Below are 20,517 nucleotides of genomic sequence, written 5' to 3' on the forward strand. Positions count from 1 at the left end.
CTGAATTAAAGATGTAACTTTATGTGCAGTATTGAACACATTGTGAGTTAAACATCAGATGATTGCCTACATGTAGTTAAGGAGGGATAAAAATAAGAGCATGGGGGGAAAATACCTTGAAATGATGCCTATATGGATCTGTCTTTCCTATTCTGGAAAATATGTATATGCGTGTGTAAGTCCGCTAGTAATAAGGGATCAAGACTTAAGAACAATGTGTACATTACTACCCTCCAAGTTTTATATTTTTAATGTATACTGTACAGTATTGAGTTGAGATCGGGGGGAGGGGTGTGGCAGTTGTCGCCCACAAAATCTATTTGCATCAGGTACAGAATGCTTTCCATCTCTTGCACCAGTGACTAATATTGGATAGCTGTGTCTCTTCTGTATTTAATTTAAAAAAACAAAAAATCTTGCTGCCCTGATCGTCTTAGGTGGAAATTCTGACTTCATTTAAGCTCCGTGAATACTTCACAAGCTCTGAGCTGTGGAAATGACTATCCAATAGAATAGGCTTACTTCTATTTAACAAAATAATGTACAATCTCTTGGCTCAAGAGCCTTTTGTTAAATCTTTAAAGGGTAAAGCAGATCATTGTCAGTGTTGGCCTCTTTGGAAATGTCTGCTTATGAAAGTCATTGCATTCATATTAAAATAAATAATCTTTGTTTTTGTGTGTGGATATAAGCAGTAGAGAGGCGTATTAATCTACTTGACAAGCAAATCACTGTCTGCTTTTTAGTTAATAGAAATTAATAAATGTATTATTATATTCAGGTGGGTAACAATTTGAGATGCAGATTTGAGGCTGTATTTTGAAATTCTTCCATACCAGCTTAAAAGCTAGTGAGTAGCTCAGCTAATACTCAGTCAAAACCAGAGAGGAAGCTGCTCATCGTTGATACCATTTAGAGACATTTTGTATATAGACAAAGGATGTGCTTTTGGAAGGACTTTAAGATTTGATCCCTCTGCCCCCACAGCATGTTTAACTTCTGCAGCGATGTTTGGCTCACAGCATACTAAATTAGTGGCATTTTCAAAAGTGCCCGAGTGAATTGGGAGCGTAAATCCTATTAAGTCAATGGGACTTGTATTCCTAAATCACTTAGGCGCTTCTGAAAATCCCACCACGTATAGCTAGCCAGTTAAGATATGGAACTGATGGCATTCTTTTATCCATGTAATATTAATAATCAGTACTTGCATAGTGCTTTTGTCTTCATAGGCCTCCACAAACAATCCTCCCAGTATGCCGGTGGGGTACATATTCCCATTTTAAAGGTAGGGGAGCTAATATAGAAAGTTTGGTTTAGCAGAGGCTGCAGAGAGTTGGCACTGGAATTAGACCACTTGGAGTTGGCATTAGTTAGGCAGTGCTTGGGGCCCTGATCTGTACTTGGACCAAGCCTCTTCAGAGAGGTATAACTAACTTACTTCATCTTGCCATAATTGTGACCACACCATTCGCCAAAACTACCTTACCTATAAGGTTTTTTTTAAAAAAAAAAAAAAAAGCTGCTAAACATTAAAAATATTTTAATGACCTGTATGATTGCGTTGTATAATCCGCTGGAAATAGACAAATAGGTTTCAGACTGGCTTGAGTCTCAAAGAAGTAGGAGGAGGAGTAAGAGTCCCTTTTATCTCCCTGTCAATATGGGGTGGGTTTCCTAGAGGACACTTTCTAGTGTTCATTCAGTCTAGTTGTAAAAGTCCTAAGCAATAAGAATTTTGCCATTCTCGAAGGAGGTTCTTCTTCCACCGCCTGCAACAACTTGTTTGCTTCCAGCCTGTGCAAAACTGAAACTTGTCTTAGGCAAATAAATCACTAGGGTCAGTTAGTGCCATCTAGTGGAGTTTATCTGACTTTGGTCAGGACAAGTAGCCTTACAGTAATTTTGTTTAGCTGGATTATGGTTGTAATGTAATGTAAAATGCAGGATGTCCTAACTATAATCTTCTGTTGGCCATACTGTAATTTGAAATTCACTGCAGACTTATGCTTTTATGAATATAGATATGCTAGATAAATAGCCTTTATACAGGCTAGTGTCCAAGAAACTTTAACTAATTATTACCATCTAAAAGCAGCTTATCTTGACTTTCCTAGGTAGGTTGTCTTTATAGTTGACTCTTGTAGTTCTGTACTGTAATCTATTAATGCAGAATAAATTGAATAACTCGTGAATCTCTGACGCATTCAAATTTATTGCTGTAGCACCTTAGCCTTAGACCATTGTGCATAATACTGTAAATTATAAATATAAACACAAACTTTACATCAACACAACTTAGTAATACAAATATTAAAACCCAGGATTAGCCCTGTCCTAAAATCAGTTTTACCTTTTAAAATCACCACCCCTAAAACAGTATACAACAATAAGATTAAACAGTAATTAGAAGTACATTCTTTCATTGGAGTCAAAATAGGCTCTTTCACATGTTTAGTTCTTATTTTTGCAGCTGGCCTGGCAACAGCCCATACAGTTGAAACATTTTCACTGCATAGCAAATATTCTAATTTCTAATCTGATGATTCCTGGGGCATCACAGAACACCTAGTCCTTTTAAGCAGTGTAAGGCTATACAGTTCTAGGATTTTAAAGTTCTTCGTGGCTTTCCCAAAGAGGTTTCCTTCACCATTTATCCTCAGTGATTTGATTCAGGAAGCTTCCTTCCTAAATCAGCTTTTCTTCACTGGCAGCCCTGTCTGGGTTCAGCTCATTTTGTCCACTTGGAATTCCCAGCACCAACCCACTAGGGGTTTAACTGCTTTTGCAATTTTTTCGGCTATGAGTTGCCACCTTTGTGGTGGGACAAATTCTGTTGCATAATTATGCTGCATCAGAAGATAACATTGCCTCAGTTGTTCTATGGGCCACTGAAGTGGTGAAAATTCAGATGACTGAACTTTCAGGATATGGAATCTTGCCCTGTTTAAGTATCAGAACGGTCTTGGAGAGGTGGGGATGGGCAGCAACTTGTTCGTAGTCTAGCAATTCTGGTTACAAGTTAGGATCTGTTTAAGGAAGAGGAAGTCACTGAATACTTGATTTTAATGCTCAGCTGCTCTGAAAAACTCCCCTTAATTTCTGGTCACTGGCATGTCTGAAGATCAGAGTCCAGTGTGACTGCCTAGGATATCCTCAGAGAGCTGTCAGAAAGGCAGGTGCTGCCATTGGTTTGTGTAGTTGAATACCTTTCTGTGTATTTATGCAGACTTCCCTGTTTTCAGTACAGAGTGTTGTTTATTGACGGGTGTGTGTGCGCTTTAATTTGAACAGTTACTGGGTAAATATTTGCTTAAATGGAATGTGTATCAAGCCAGCGTCTTCACCTTGGCTCCGTGCCGGTTCCAGTTACCCTTGAATACAGGGAATAAATGTTTTGTGGTTAAGAAACTGGATTCTGACTCAGGAGATCTAGGTTCTTCAAGTTACAGTCCCTATGGGCGTGTTCCACCTTTGGATGCGAGTGCACCTGTGCACTTTTGATCGGCGATTTTAGTTAGCAGTGTCAGTGCCTGCGCCCTACGAAACCTCGTGCTCTGGTGCAAGGATATACAGCTTCCAGTTCCTTCTCAGTTACCTTCAACTTGAGAGAGAGCCGTGTGGTGTCTGGTGTTGGCTTTCAGATACCACGTTATTCTGTGGGTTTTTTAGCATTTTATTTTGTTTTGGTCTTTAGTTGTTTGCTTGTATGTTTTAAGCATAGATGTGTGGTTTTTGGAGTTGTTCCCCTCCCCCCCTCCAATTTTCTTTTTGCGGCCAAGGCCGCCTTCACACGCAGCCTTTGTTTATCTGCAGTCTCCCTGACAGCGGCGGATATGCCAAAGACACTGGGTTTCAAAGCCTGCTGGATCTGTCACAGTTCTTTCCCCCTCAGCAATGGGCATTCCAGTTGCCTCTGCTGCCTTGGAGAGTTTCACATCCCATCCAAGTGCAAGGCCTGCTCTGGATTTAAGGCATCTCAGAAGCTGAGGGAAGTTTGAAGCGTCTCTGGATGGAGTGTTCCTTGAGGCTGGTGGGGTCCAATTCTTTATTTCCTCATCCCAAGTGCATTGGCCTCTACTGCTCAGACTGCACTGGTGACTTCAGCCTTGGTATGCAGAGACTATGGGGCTGCTTAGGAAACAACACATCCCAAAATGAAGAAAACCCATTCTCCGGAGACAGACTCCAAATGGAGAGGTAAGTCAGCTCTGAGGCCAGGGAAGCAGATACCCGGTATAAGTACCGCTAAGATTCCTGCAGGCCTTCGTACCGAGATACTGGTACCCATCAAAAATACTTTAGGTACACCTTACGCTGAGAAGTCTTCTAGCAAACTGCACCAAATGGCGCAGTCATCGGTACCGGCAGCAGAAGCCTCCAGACACAGCGACTCTTCTAAGGGGCCTTCAACACCTTCACCTTTCTCCTGAGGCCACAGCCACGAGGAACTCATGGACCCTAATGAGGCACTTTTTTCACTAGCCTGCATGGCAGACATCCCCAGCTCCTTGGTTGAGGGCAGCCTCGACGAGAGGCATCAACAAGCTTGCTTCAAATCGACTGTCTCGGACAAAAGCACAAGCATGTGGACCTCTTAAGCCAAAAGAGCTATTCATCAGCTGCTCTCTGGTTTAGGATCGTGAACTATCAGTCCTTCATGGCAAAATATAATTTTCTATACTTTAACATTTTTTGATCATTTGTCTTAAGCCCAAAGAGCAGTTTCAGTCCCTCATTTCAGATGGCCAGATGACTCTGAAAAACACCATAGTAGATTCTGTGAGCAGGCACTTTCACGAACACCACAAGTGATCTTCAGCAGTTTGGTCTTTCGGAGCATATGGCAGTCCTGGGGCCTCCTGGAGATAGATCTCTTTGCAGTGCTGTCCAATGGGATGCTCCATTGCTTGTACTTGAGGAGAGGTTATGGCCACAAATCTACTTGTTCCCAAATATACTTTGCCCCTTTCTCTGTAGGTGCATCTTTGCTGTCCACTCACGACGGCTCTCCTGACCCAGATATCAGGCACCATGACCCACCCCAACATCTCTTCATCGCACCTCAAGGTTTGGCTCCTCAGTAGTTCTCAGACGTAGAACTGGACTGTTTTCCTGAAGTTAAGACTATTCCTGAGCAGTAGATAATCTGTCCTGAGGAAAACCTACCTGCAGAAGTGGAAGTGTTTCCAAGCCTGGCGTGCCCATTGAGCCATATCTCCTCAAAGACGTAATCAACTGACTGACTGACTGACTGATTACAGAACCCCAAGGTTTGTTACTCAGTTCCATTAGGGGCCTCCTTGCTGCCGTTAGAGACTTCCACTCCCCTGATGAAGATTTTTCTGTTTTTGCTCACCCTAGTGCAGCCTGGATTTTTAAATGTTTGTCTAACCTTTTCCTTCACGTCAAGACGCCAACTCCACCCTGGAATCTTACCCTAGTTCTGAAGACCCTGAGTTGATCTCCATTTGAACCCATGGGCAACTGTTGATTTCTTCATTCGTCTTCCAAAACTTCAGCCAGGAGAGTAGGAGAGCAAGGGGCACTCCTGGCTGTGACCTACTCTTAGACAACTTTGTACTATGACAAAGTGACCTTACATTCCCATCCTCGCTTCCTACCTCGGGTCATATCAGAATTCCACATCAATCGGGGCGTTCGACTCCCAATATTTTACCCCAAGCCTCATCCCAAGAGAAAAAGCTAGTCTTCATACTTTGGAAGTGTGAGAGGCTCCTGCCATCTTCCTTGATACAATAAGTCCCTCCAAGGCCTCTCCCAGACTCTTTACCTCCTTTGCTGAAAGGGTTAAGGGGCAACCAATTTCTACTGGGAGACGGCCAAAGTGAGTTTCAAGATGCATCTTGCCTTATTATGACGAATCTGGAGTTCATCCCCTGCCTCGAGTGACTTCGCGTCGGTTAGGACTCTGTCAACCTCAACAGTGCCCATAGGTACAAACCATTTTGAAGAACTTCAGCTACTCTACAGGTAAGTAACCTCTCCTTCAGTTCCCAGTTCTGCCACAGATTTCATATGTGGCCTTGGGCAAGTAATTTAACCTCCATTTCCCCCCCCCCCCCATCTGTAGAAGGCAGATGATATTTCCTACTTCACATGAATATTCTGGAGATTAATTCATTTGTGTTCAGGAGTCACGCTGTGGTGATGGGGACCACAGAAAGACATCAGTGGTGAAAGCACAAAATCTACCTTCAAAATAGAGCTTTGGAAGCATATATGTTGACTACTTTCCTGAGATTTCGGGGAATAAGTTCAGAAAAATGGATGCCCTAATAATGCACCAGAATGTATTATTTATAACTACTCGTGTGTGACCTTGGCAGGAGCTGTTTCATAAATAAGGTTATTTACACAGGAGTATTTTGTAATGTATCTTTCATCAGACACAAAGCATTCCAAAGTTCTTATAACATGTAGAGAGCATCGCTGAAATGTGATTCCTCTATATCGTTACACAAGCCTGTGTAACTTCATCCACCACTGAAATGCTACCATCTCTTGAGTTGGGATGTGGCAACTGTTGAACGGCATAAAGCAAAAAATGTTACATAAGCTAGGACAGGAAATGAATGTTGTATCCAATTGAAACTTCACGAGGAATTCATGGAGGTGGACTGTAATTATCCTACTTGGAATTAGTCCCTAGTTAGAGGGACAGGGGTTTGTTTATACCTCTTGCTTTTTTTAGGTTTAGTTCTGTGATAGCCTAAATGACTCCAAAGACCTTTTGCTTTTCATGCTAAAGATGGTGTCTCCTACATTATAGTACCCTCTAGCCCCGTATATTTTTTTTATTAATCCACAAACAAGTGTGCGTCAGTGTGAAGCATTGAGTTTCGTATTGACTCGAAGTAGAGAACGCGACTGAATCATGACTTGCACATCCTACAGCACCATAGCTTTGCCTTGGAAATCTCCCATTCAGTATACTGCCTGCTTGACCCTGCTTAACCTGGTAGGCCAGACTGAAACACAGCAGCAAATTCCTTCCTCTTTCTAGGATGGGAAGGCCAAAATAATTGGTGGGCGTGGTACGGTATTCTGGCGCTAAATAGTGTGACTTCTAAGGCAGCTTTCTTCTCCTTGCTCCTGGCTTACTCTACAACATGATAAATTTTAATAACTCCTTGCCTGCATTAAAATGAAAGGATGTGATACAAGAGAAAGGGATTTGGAAAATGTAATGTGTTTGGGGCCAGCAATGATCATACCAGGAGATAATTTTGGGGCACAATTTGTGGATGAATGGACCTGAGTCGGACATAAAGGGAGGAACAAATTTCACAACCCAGAGGTCATCACAGCAAAGGCGTGATTCACCTGTCAACCTAAGATGGTGATGGTGGGATTGCTAGAACCTAGGTGGGATATGAAACCACACAAGTTTAGAAGCTAGCAGTGTGCTCAGCTATGAACTGTTTCTTCGTGGTCACTTTTCGCATAAGAGGAGGTCAAATTCCTCCAGTGTGAGAGTGGCTTTAAGAAATCATTACATAAAACGCAGCTTTTTAGCAGGGGTAGCAGTGGCCTGTGTAAGATTTGAGGCTTCCCATCATTCCAGGCAGCCTCCATCCATCCATCCATCCAGGGTGCCCTCATAGCATAGGCTGTCAATCACAGGTGTGGTTTTAATATTAAAGCTATGCTGGCTAAAGGTGGTACAGTGGAACCTCCGAGTTAGGAACACTTCAGGAATGGAGGTGGTTTGTAACTCCAAACAAAACCTAATGGTTGTTCTTTCCAAAGTTTACAATTGAACATTGACTTACTACAGTTTTGAAACTGTACTATGCAGAAGAAAAGTGCTGTTTCCCCTTTTTTAAAGTAGTTTATGCTTAACACAGTACTGGACTGTATTTGCATTTTTTTGTTGTTTGGTCACTGCTGCTGCCTGATTGCGTACTTTTGGTTCTAAATGAGGCGTGTGGTGACTGGTCAGTTCAGTTCGTAACTCTCTTGTTTGTAACTTTGAGATTTCACCGTAGAAGCTTTGACTTCGTCTCTTTTTTCCAGTGTAGTTTCCCCAAAGGAAGGGAAAGGGGTCTCTAAGAAAACAGAAACTAAGAATGTTCAGGGGTGGAAGAGCTGATTTATATACATTTATATCTGGCTTGCTCTGTGGTTGCGTTTTGGGATTCTCACAACTTGAGTAGCAGGTCAATCTTCCCCAGAGTAGATTAACCTGATGTGCAGCAGAGAGTGTCTTTTGGAGCCTTTGGGGACTGTACTCCCTAGGAAACAATATATTCTGTGGGCTGGATGAGACTCTAACAAAATTTTAAAAAACTTACCAACGGTTTCTTAGCTGCTTATTTACAAAGTCAGAAGATTCAAAGTTCAGCTCTTTTGAGTTATTTACAGGGGGCAAGTGACTATGTTGTAAATTGTGCACGAGTAGCTTAAATGACTGAAGGATTTTTTTTCTGAAACTCGACACATTGATCGCATTGAAACAAAGCATAGAAAATGACAGCCCAAAAAGAAAACGGAGAAAGCTGAGTGAGTGAAAGGGGGGGATTGCTTAAAATCAAGTGTCTGCACAATTATACCATCTTTGTGCCGTATCAAAAGCAGCAACAATATGTACTCGGCACTTCTGTGATGCTGAAACTTTACCCAAACCCTTCTGAAATGGATGAGGCTTGTTGCATCCATTTTGTAGAATTGGAAAAATGAGGCACAGAGAAGTTGCACTTTGTCAGAGAACATACAACAAGACAGGCCGAGGCAGGCATAATCCTGGCAACCAGTCTCCTGTTCGAACCATTAGTCTACATGTGCACTCTGTGTAAACATCCCCCCCCCACAAGCTTGGTACACATGTGCACTGCATATAAGCCATACATATAATTCTCAGAAACAAATCTTTTCTTTCTCTTTAGAACAAAATCCAGAGTCTCAGCAGAGGGGAATACAATGTTTACAGTACTTTTCAAAGCCATGAACCAGAATTTGACTACTTGAAAAGTTTAGAAATTGAAGAAAAGATCAACAAAATTCGGTGGTTACCCCAGAAAAATGCTGCTCAGTTTTTATTGTCTACAAATGGTAAGTTTGTTTGTTTGTTTTTATTGTACACAGTAAGCTTGAAAGCAGAATACAGCTGTGTAGAATGAATCTCAAATTCTCTGCTCCTCTTTTTGTCCTTACTTACAGCATACTCAGCTTTGACTAGCATCAAAGTTTGTTTATGCTTTTTTAAACTGAGAATTTATATATTTTTTTTTCCCCTCCGCTTTGCAACTGATGCTTTATCTACATCAGGAACTTAAGATTCAAAGGCCAGTCCTTTACCCAGTAAAATCTGTTCTGACTCAAGCAGTGGCCAATAGCTTCATGCTACAGAGGACAGCAAAGAAAACCCCTATGTTTTTGTGAGATTCTATATATTTGGAGGAAAATTTCTTCCTGATACTGTTTTGATCAGTTTATTCCACAAATCATGAGTTTTTATAATATTTAGAAATGTAATGCCGTCTACAATCTACACAATGCAATAAATGGATAATATGTGTGTATCCAAAAGAGTTCCATGCTACATGTAAACTTGTGTACTATTAATTGGTTTAATTTGAAGGTTTTTCTAATCTGATTGTCTCTTTTAAACTAAACGTCGGTCTAAGGGCTTGTTGTACCGCTTTAACTGTACTGGTTTACTTAAAGCACTAAAATAATCCCCCCTAGTGTGGACACAGTTACACTGGGATAAAGATGCTCTCTACCAATTTTGCTATTTCTGTACAGGAAGGGCAATAAACCATAATGGCATAAGGCACCTTTATAGTGACAGAACTGCATCTACATGAGGGATTGTAGTGGTTTAACAGTTTTGCTTTTAAAAAAACAAAACAAAACCACACAACCCCCTAACCAAAATACTGGTACAAAAACTTAGTGTAGACCAGGTTGCGATTGCATTTTAACTTTCCCAGTTAATTTCAGCCTAATTGTAAGTTGACGCAACAGTCACATCCAACAAAATACACATCTCCGAACATTAGCTTTTAGAGCGTTTGTGTTGTTTATATATGTAGATAGATAATCCTGACAGGCTCACTTGAAAAATGAATACTGAAATGATGCACAAATATCAGTTGTGAAAAGAAAGCGGCCTCATGCTTGAGCTTTTCATTTAAACTTGGACAACTCTTTAATTTGTTTCAGATAAAACAATAAAGTTATGGAAAATAAGTGAAAGGGACAAAAGACCGGAGGGCTATAACTTGAAGGAAGAAGATGGGCGGTATAGGGACCCTTCTACAGTTACAACACTACGGGTGAGTAACTCCTCTGTTTAGTGTGATAGTTCTCAGTCGCCATCTGAGGGTAGGTAAGTATTTAGCCTCATTTAATAGATCGGGCTCTAAGGCAGAGGCAGTTGAGCGACTTCCTTAAGGTCGCATATAGATAGGTCTGTGGCTCAGCTGGCAATAGAAGCCAGAACTTCTGACTCCATGTGCTAGTCATTTGCTACAAACCATCCTTTGTACAGTGATATTAACTGTGAGTTTTCTGTGGTGTCCCACATATTGTACGCCAGCAGTTCCTTGCCCGCTATGCCTAGGACATCGATTTTTGAAATGACTTCAGGGTCCTTGTTTGTCAGGCTGGTGGAGGTGCATGGGTGCATTGGATGGGTGGCTGTCAGTACTCATGTGTCTGTATTACATGCACAGCTTATATTTTGTGTTTTCTTGTATTGCAGGTGCCAGTATTCAGACCCATGGATCTTATGGTTGAAGCCAGTCCGCGAAGAATATTTGCAAATGCTCACACGTATCACATCAACTCTATCTCCATCAATAGTGATTATGAAACATACCTATCTGCAGATGACTTGCGGATTAATCTGTGGCACCTAGAAATTACAGACCGAAGTTTTAGTATCTTTTTCTATTTGTCTTTTTATCGGAGAAGGACTTTTTGCCATAATTAAAATAGTTAAATTTCTCTTTTCCCTTGAAGTGTATGCTTAGCACATCTTCCATTGCTTAAAAAAACTGAGGCGTCCTTGTGGCACCTTAGAAACTAACAAATTTATTTGGGCACGCTCGGGGGTTTTGTTAATACAGATTAACACAGCTACCACTCGGAAACGTGCTTCCATTTCTTAGTTATTTTTCAGTTGCAATGAGTATTGCTTCTGGCATGCCAATACTGTAGGATCCTTTTTAGGCAACATAAGACAAAGCAGAGTTATGATTAATATTGGTGGTTTTCCTGGCAAAAAAATTTATGGCAAAGTCATGGCATTTGTTGTTAGAAAGGAGGAAAAGGTACGCTCCCGGAACAGAAGAGGAGCAGGGCTGGAGAGAGAACAATTTGCAAGTATTTGTCTTTTGAACCAGATCTTGAGCTCCATTAAGAGCCAGGTTTGCGGGAGAGGTACCATCCTCAGTCCTTCAAGTGACTGGTCTGCTGCAGAACTTCCCAACCCCCTTCTCTCTCTCTCTTTTTGCTCCCCAGCCGTCCCACCCCTCCACTCCTGCACACACGCGCAAAGGTTCTCGGTGTCTAGAACCACAGGAGCATATTCAGCCACTGCTGTGTGGGGAGCAGGAGCTGGAGCAGTGGGAAAATAAGGAGTCTCAGAGTTCCTGGGGGGGAAAAAAACAGGAAATCACAAAATCCATGACAATCGGCCTTAGTTATGTTGCAGCATTTGGTAAAATTAGACACAGGCCAGCTGTTGTTCTACAGATCAAAACCGAACAACTGATGTAGTGCAAAATCATTATTAGAATGTTGGATTTTAATTATTTTAATCTTATAAAATATATTGGTGCTTGTTCGCTTACTAGATTATAGAAGAATTTTTAAACTGACGGCGTGTTAATATTTCAGGGTATGTTGACAGGTTTTATAGACAATTAAAAGAAGACTACATTTCCATTTTTTCAAGTGGATAAACAAAGGCACAGAAAAATGGTGATTTACCCCAGGTCACAGAGGAAGCCTGTGGCAGAGTCCTGTCTCCCAGTTCCCTGCTGCCACACTGCTGCCTTCTTCTGTTGATTTGTTTTATGTTTCTTTTCAGATACCCATGTATTGGTAATTGGAGAGGCATTGTGGAATAAATGTATAAAGCTGTATAAGTGTGTTCTGTACATTTGAAGAGAGAATTCCTTAATAAAACGCACTCTAGATATTGTAGATATTAAGCCTGCCAACATGGAAGAGCTGACAGAGGTGATAACAGCTGCAGAGTTCCATCCTACAGCTGTAACACGTTTGTATACAGTATAGTAAAGGAACAATTCGTCGTGGTGACATGAGAGCATCGGCACTCTGTGATAGACATTCGAAATGTGAGTCCTACTTTTATTGATTCCCCTCCCCCCACATATTTTTAAAGCATTTCCCTACTAGATGAAGCTATGGGCTTATCTGCCCCTTGAAATGCCACAGCTGAGCCACTAGACACTACCTATGCTGACGGAGGGGTTCTCTCATCAGCCAAGGTAATCCAACTCAGGGAGGTGGACAGAATTCTTCTTCTTTCTACCTAGCACTGTCTATACTGAGGGGTTAGGTTGGCTTAAACTACGCTGCTTTGGGTGCAGATTTTTCAGGACCCGTGAGTGAAGTAGTTATGCCAGCTTAATTTTCTAGTATAGACAGTGCTATGTGTAGTGCCTAAGCATCAAGTATTGTAAACTGCGACTTTTGTCAATAAATTTCTAACACGCCTCACTGTGAGTGTATAGTGAATTTCCTTCGTATGGAGGAAAAGGAAAAAAACCCTATATCCCATGAAGGTTTGTTTCATCTCCTTGCTTGAGTGAAAACAGTAACGTACTGTTCGTGCAACTTAAAAAAATTAATGCCAGAGGACTGGCTAATTGAGAGGAACGGAAACAGCTTAATGCAGCCTTTTAACTTTTTTAAATTCTGGTTCAGTTCCAACTCGGATCCGTCGCTAATGCTCAAGACTTGCAATGAGTACACCCTCCAAAAGTTAGATTCCTCATTCTGTCTTGGATTTTTTTTTACTGTGATCGATCTATAGGAAGCATATGTACAGTGACTTGCCTTTTACTTCTTCTGTCTTACATACACTCGATTCGCTATCTCTTTGGAGGCTAACTTCAGGAGAACATTTTGAATAAATCCATCATTTACTTCACCATATGGAGGTCACGTTACAGAGTTTTTTATTTTTCTGAAATATGGCATCAGACACCAGATAACTAACAGCACCTGCAGTGTTTCTAATCGGTCTGTGTCGTGTGATTGTCTATCTCGTGAAATGATGAGTATGCTGTATTGGGGTATGGGAGACGCTCATCAGTCGGTGCATGTATAAAATGCCTGTCCCAGAACCATTTGAGATTTTCCAAGGTTCATATTGAAATTATTGTTTTGAAGCGTGTGAGCCTGTATGGAATTGACTTAGTTTTGAATAGAGTACTTGCTGATCGGTAATGCATGTCTTTTACTTAGTGTTTGAAGAACCAGAAGACCCTAGCAACAGATCGTTTTTCTCTGAAATTATCTCTTCCATATCCGACGTAAAATTCAGCCATAGTGGTCGATATATGATGACTAGAGATTATCTGTCAGTGAAGATCTGGGATTTAAATATGGAAAACAGACCTGTGGAACATATCAGGTATCCAGTGAAATGTCATACACCGGTATTCTAAACCTTGGAAGTACGTCATGCACTGAGTATGGCCTTGATCCCATATTGGATCTGTGTATACAGACCCCTGTTCCTATTCAGAGCTTCGGCAAAGTCAGTGGGGCACAAAGACACATGGGTGGTCTGCTCTTTGTGGTCTGATTGTAGGATTAAGATCTACATTGAACATGTATGACATGCTTTTCTCGTGGGGCGGAAATCGTGAAGGACGCAATAAGCGTGACTTGCATTCTGGGCCACAAGTTAGCATAGTGATGGTGTTTCGCAGCGTCTGAGAGGAGACCAGAGTTCACCCCTTTCTGCCTGGGCAACAGGAGGCAGTGTTGTGCAGGACACTTGCTCAGTTTCGGGACTGTCCAGTGCCAAAGGGACAGTTGTGATGCTTCCTGTCAACTTATAGGGTGGACTGAGAGTATCCAAAAGGGGGTCCTGTTCAGCTTTCCTCAAGAATCGAGTTGGTCTCCATGTAGCTTGCTTGGACGCTTTCAGAGACAAATCATGCTTTTTTTTCAAATATTAAAGAAACTTTTTTTCCCCTAGGTGCATGAATACCTCCGAAGTAAACTTTGTTCTCTGTATGAGAATGACTGCATTTTTGACAAATTTGAGTGCTGTTGGAATGGATCGGACAGGCAAGTCTAACCGTTTTTCTTCACATATTTAAGGCTTAGTTTTTGGGAATGGGAAGCAGCACTATGGGTTCTTTCTGACGTGAGAAATCCAAACTGTAGCCTCAAATGTATAAATCCTTTTCTTCTTGGGTTTGGTTGTGTTTTGGTGTTTTTGTTTTTTTTTAACAATATTGTGAGCTAATGTAATGTGTATTAGCTCGTACCGTTGGAGTCTTGCAAGTTGATGTGCAGGGAGTGAGAATCTGCTTATGGAGATTTTATGGCTGGATTAAGGCTTTCAGTACTCTTCACGCTGGAGAGTATATATTTCTTATGACTAAGTTTCCTAGTATGCTTTGGGAGCTGTGGTGTTCTCCTTAATGATCCAGTCTTGCCAAAACATGACAAACATAGACAACCCTCTAAGAATTTCATTTATTTTTTTTAAATGACTTTTCAAGGTTGCCTTGCATAGCTGTCGCCCCAGTAATATTTCTGTTAACCTAAGTTGAATGATGATGATTTAAAAAAAAAAAATGTATTGAGCCACTCATTTGCCAAATCTGAAGCAGCTCATTGAGTCCTCATCTGTTTCATCATGAGGGGATCACTCTCTTTAAACCAAACAGCCGTTTATCTAAATATTGGATAATCTCTAAGCATATTTGCCTACTGAAAATCTGATATATTTCAATTAGATGATCTAAAACCAGCCAACTCTAAGGTGTATAAAAAATTGGGTATATTTTGATCCTGATGCTCATGCAGTTCTAGCCATGTACTTTGAGCCAAATTCAAAATGCTACTCCTTCTGGCTTTCCAGGGTACACTCTGTTGCTAGCCATAAGGGCAATACTGACTGCTTACGTGCAGAAATTCAAATGCTTGTCTTAATCAGAGAACCTTGTAACAGGTTGTGACGTTTCCCAGGGTTGTTAGGCAACTGCCCTTAGTGTGAGGATGTTGTCGGTGCCCGCTGTGGTTGAGCTCCCTCAATCCACTAGCTTCTGGCAACACAGTTCTCCACAGGCCTTGCTCTTTCTGAACAGGTTAGCAATAGGCACACACCAACCCCTGACTCTTCCGAGCATCCCCTCTGGAGTGTTCAGACTCAACACTGAACGCTCACAGAACTCTGCTTCGGTACTCGCAACGGAATAGCACACCCCAGCTTGCAAGGATTCAACTCGGAATCCCCACTCATCTTAACATATGGCACTTGGGTATATTTATAGTGAAAACAAGAATAAGTTTAGTATCAAAGAACAGAGATTCAAGAAATCGAAAGGAAGACGATTGGAAACGAGTAGTTGCATACAAAACCATCATAACATGCTTTCTAGAACCTAAACTTAACTCACAAAACATTCTCTTGTCTCCAACAAGAGACGGTCATTGGTGAAAGAAGAGGTTAAGGACTCCTTTAGAAAAGCTGGACGTACGCAAGTCCATGGGGCCGGATGCAATGCATCCGAGGGGTGCTGAGGGAGTTGGCTGATGTGATTGCAGTGCCATTGGCCGGTATCTTTAAAAACACATGGTGATCTGGGGAATTCCCGGATATCGGAAAAAGGCAAATATAATGCCCATCTTAAAAACGGGAAGAAGGAGAATCTGGGGAACTTCAGACCAGTCAGCCTCACCTCAGTCCCTGGAAAAATAATGGAGCAGGTAGTCAAGGAATGCATTTTGAAGCACTTGGAAGAGAGGAAGGAGATCAGGAACAGTCAACATGGATTCACCAAGGGCAAGTCATGCCTGACCAACCTGTATTAGTAGGAGCATTGTTAGCAGATTGAGGGAAGTGATTATTCCCCTCTATTCGGCACTGCTGAGGCCACATATGATGTATTGCATCCAGTTTTGGGGCCCCCACTACAGAAAGGATGTGGACCAATTGGAGAAAGTCCAGTGAAGGGCAACAAAAATGAAATTAGGGGCTTGGGCACATGATTTATGAGCAGAGGCTGAGGGAACTGGGCTTATTTAGTCTGCAGAAGAGAAGAGTGAGGGGGGCTTTGATGTAGCCTTCAGAAACCTGAAGGGGGGTTCCAAAGAGGATGGAGCTTGGCTGTTCTCAGTGGTGGCAGATGACAGAACGAGGAGTAATGCTCTGAAGTTGCAGTGGGGGAGGTCTAGGTTGGATATTAGGAAAAACTATTTCACGTCGGAGGGTGGTAAAGCACTGGAATGGATTACCTAGGGAGGTGGTGGAATCTCCATCCTTAGGTTTTTAAGGCCCAGCTTGACAAGCCCTGGCTGGGATGGTTTAGTTGGGGTTGGCCCTCCTTTGAGCAGGGGATTGGATTAGATGACCTCCTGAGGTCTCCTGCAGCCCTAATCTTCTACAAAGATAGCTTCCCCAAGTCCTCTCCCCAGGGTTCTCAACTAGAGCCTTCCTTTCATAAAATTAAGTCCACTGGCAATTTTCTTCACAGACGGATGGATGCCAGGGTGTGTGTCTGCACTCGCAGATATACCAAGAGAGACTTTTGATGTTCACCTGAGCGCCTATCTCTCCCCCCCACCACCCACCCACCCACCCACTGTTGACCTCTTCCTGTTAATTTGCTTCTGAAGTCCTCTTCCTCTCTTTACTACCATTTGACTTAGTATGCTAATAGACTCCTATTGTATGTCACCCAGGGAGATAAGTGTCCGGATAAGTTTTGTCTCAAGACACGCTGCCTTGGAGTGACCTGCTTTCAGCTGCAGACTTAGAGAACGTAAATTTTAGTTTATACACACAACTCCTCACATGTTATCGGTACATACATCTCACAGTGACAGGGATAACCTTTGTGACACAGGCTTTCGGTAGAAATCTGACGTGTTCACTGGAAGCGGTCATGTGATCCCAATAGTCCTGTGTACCCCCTGTTGGCATCAGAAGGTCCTTGGGTCACACGGTATGATCTGTAGGGCCTAATCCTGTGAAATATTGAGCATCTACTGAAGCATGTTGAGTAAACTGACTGCCAAAGTCAGTTGGAGTTGAGGATGCTCAACACCTTGTAGAATGGGGTCCATAATCTCTTAAAAACAGTGTTTAGCTCCCAAAGAGTCAAAATGGGTCCTCTGTGATTCAAAAAAAACACTGCTGTTTTGAGTTGGGGCATGACCGTATTGGTTACTTCTTGAAGTTAATAACATGCATGTTTTCTGAAGTATTGCTTTCCATGGGGACGGTTAGTTGGGGTTAATTTTGGCACAACGTGAGTTCATACGACAAAGAATGTACAGAGCGAGAGCTCCCTATAACAAGGTCTTTTGCAAAGGTAGTTGATGATTGAGTGGTTCTGGATAAAAATCTGAGCTGCACCTCTAGTGGCTTTTAAAATAGCTGTTGGGGGTGAAAAAAATTGCTGTTGGCGGCGAAGGGGCCCTAGCTCTGTAAGGTTCCAAGTGCCCTCTTCTCCTGTTGACTTCAAGAGTGGAGGGCACGCAGCATCGTACAGCAGCAGGCCCAAAGTAGGTGACATTGTTTCCCCACCACTGTGCAACTAAAAGGTATTTTCTGAAGGGCTGAAAGGGAATGGAAAGGCAGGATTTCTGGGCTTTTGTAGAGTGGAAGCGTATCTTGTGGTCAAACATTGGACTGGGAGTTGGATGATGAGTGGGTTCACATGGGACCTTGGGTTAATCACTTAATCCCCCTGTGTGCCTCAGCTCCCTATCTGCAAAACGTGAACACATACTTTATTTTCACTCGCCTTTGTCTTCTCTGTTGGAATTGCAAGCTTTTTGGGCCGGGACTCTTTTTATTTATGCACAGCGTCTAGCACTGTGGAGCTCTGCTGTCGGTTGAGACCTCCAGGCACTACCGTAATACAAATAACTCCTCCTCCTCCTTTTTACAATGTGGCATTCTTGGATTAATCTTTAGCTTTCTTATTTCCAGTGTTGTCATGACGGGATCTTACAACAATTTCTTCAGAATGTTTGATAGAAACACAAAACGAGACATCACCTTGGAAGCATCTCGGGAAAATAATAAACCCCGCACCGTTTGAAGCCCCGCAAAGTTTGTGCAAGTGGAAAGCGAAAGAAGGATGAAATTAGTGTTGACAGCCTAGACTTCAACAAGAAGATACTACATACAGCCTGGCATCCCAAGGAAAATATCATTGCTGTAGCTACTACAAACAACTTGTATATATTTCAAGACAAAGTGAATTAGGCTTGGCGTTCCTAACAGAAGAATCCACTTCCTGCATAGTTGAGATAGTTGAATCTAGCATTTGTACCTGTAAATGAAAGAGAATAAAAGAGAGAGGTCCATTGTGGCACCCCTTTCCAGTGTTTAAAAATGTGCCATATGACACACTTTTTTAGCTACATGGAGAAAAGCTCTGTTGATCCATCACGGTGGTGTTCTCCATGTTTGCTAGCCATTTAGGTGAGGGTAGGGGCACTTTTTAATTTAATGACTACTTGCACCATCTTGCCTAATGGACTAGATTGGACTGTATCAACATTGGTTTACTCCACTTTTATGCCTTCCATTGTGATGACGTCAAACACGGGAAAGCCTTCAGTCATGCTATGGGATTTAATTGTGTAACCTCATTACTGTATCATTTGTGGCCCTTTTTTATTAATGCAGCTCATTCTTGCTGTGGCTTGTAGCATTCCTCCTCCTGGACTCCCCCTTCCCTTCCCCCCCCCCCTTCATCCCCTCCACCCCTCCCTGGTGGTGGTGTATAGAAAAAAATGAAATAAAGCACATGAAATGAGTCAGTTTGGGGTCAGTGGTAAAGGGGTCTATGTTGCGAACAATGTTTTAATAAGCAGTTGACTGTAATCACTCCTTGCCATGTTTGGCACCAAAAAAGAGAAAATAAGGAAGGAAAAAAAAAAAAAACTACTGAATAAAAGTGACAAAGAATGAAGAATCTGGGTTTTTTTTTCCTTTTTTAATCTACCTCTTTACTTTATACAAATATTCTGTGTTTTACCTTAGATGCATGAAATAAAGTGATGTTTTTTTGTAAAGATTTTAACCAGTATTAATTATAATTATTTTTCAGTAGGCAGGGGAGAGAGGGAGGGTTTTTGCAACTGTCTGGCTGTCATACATGTATGAAAAAGATCATTCTAACTCTGGTATTTATTGACCATTTCCATTTCAAAAATCTTGAAATGCTACCAGACTTTGCCATAGTCTTGAACAGTAATTGACCTGTTCCGTCTCCTTAAAGCCCCTTTATCTGTTAATTAAACTATCCCTTATGTCTGAGTGTCTGAATTTGTAGAATTCAAATCCATTTATTGGGGACTAACTTTTTAATATGTTTAATCTCATCCTAATTTTATGTAATACCTTGTTTAGAATACAAAGCCAGTGTTTTTTAATGGTTAAAATTCTTGTTGAACAGTATGATGTAGTACAAAACGAATATCAAGTAATTATAGATGAGAATTTACACTGCATTCTGAGTACATATATATTTTCTGTATTTTATTGCTATCAGTGTCTGAATGGAAATGTAGATTACCATATGAGTGCTGCTGCTTTCTTCTGGCTTTTCAAAGCAATTAAAGATCAACTTTAAAAGGTGCAATGATCAGAAAATGCTTGAAGTACAGAAACTGCATGAAATAAATATTAATAGTTGTCTGTAACTTGATTTAAACTCTTTTTAAGCAAATAAGGCTTATCCAAAGATGAAGAATTGGATACTAACATTTTAAAAAGCTTGTGGGTTTTTACCTCCAATATGTTTTTGCTAATTGTGCTCTTCTGGTGCACCAGAAGGTCTAATAAGTTGTACTTACCATTCAACAAACAGTCAATGGCGTTTTAGTCCATAGTAAAACCTACCTTTGATTGGGAGGGACTATACTTCTAAATCAACTACGTTTATGTTATTTTGTGGTTTAGTTGTAAGTAAAATTTCTATAATGCTTCAGTAACCCAATCAACTTAAATATTTTTTCTGCTGTAAAAGGTTGGCAGGATTGCACATAGTTAGCAGGATCACTGATGCAACACTACGCCTTCGTTTCATTGGAACTTGTGTAGTGTTTTGAAAATGTTAAACGCTCTAAATACTCATACATTTTGCTTTGCGTGGATACAATATATAACTCTTTTGTAACATTGATAACTGACCTGTGAGCCTTAGTGAGGAATTTTGTGAGAGTATGAGCGATACCTTTATTCATTTTCATTTGTTGGCCTTACCAAAATGTAACACTCCTGGGGATCATAACTGATGGGCAAGTCAAATA

General features: G+C 41.4%; 1 protein-coding gene across 1 annotated transcript in view; it reads left to right on the forward strand.

The window, feature by feature from the left end:
- The window catches only part of PPP2R2A (protein phosphatase 2 regulatory subunit Balpha), a 67,500-nt gene extending 48,322 nt beyond the window's left edge, over nucleotides 1–19,178 (forward strand). Inside the window, 10 exon segments of the mRNA XM_043502979.1 lie at nucleotides 8,910–9,075; nucleotides 10,192–10,304; nucleotides 10,733–10,910; nucleotides 12,173–12,241; nucleotides 12,244–12,267; nucleotides 12,270–12,335; nucleotides 13,471–13,646; nucleotides 14,213–14,304; nucleotides 18,185–18,288; nucleotides 18,291–19,178. Coding sequence (XP_043358914.1) covers nucleotides 8,910–9,075; nucleotides 10,192–10,304; nucleotides 10,733–10,910; nucleotides 12,173–12,241; nucleotides 12,244–12,267; nucleotides 12,270–12,335; nucleotides 13,471–13,646; nucleotides 14,213–14,304; nucleotides 18,185–18,288; nucleotides 18,291–18,463 — 1,161 coding nt within the window. The 3' untranslated portion in view covers nucleotides 18,464–19,178.
- Nucleotides 19,179–20,517: the final 1,339 nt, after the last annotated feature.

This window comes from Dermochelys coriacea, chromosome 26 (genome assembly GCF_009764565.3).
Source record: "Dermochelys coriacea isolate rDerCor1 chromosome 26, rDerCor1.pri.v4, whole genome shotgun sequence".
NCBI classification, from domain to species: domain Eukaryota; kingdom Metazoa; phylum Chordata; order Testudines; family Dermochelyidae; genus Dermochelys; species Dermochelys coriacea.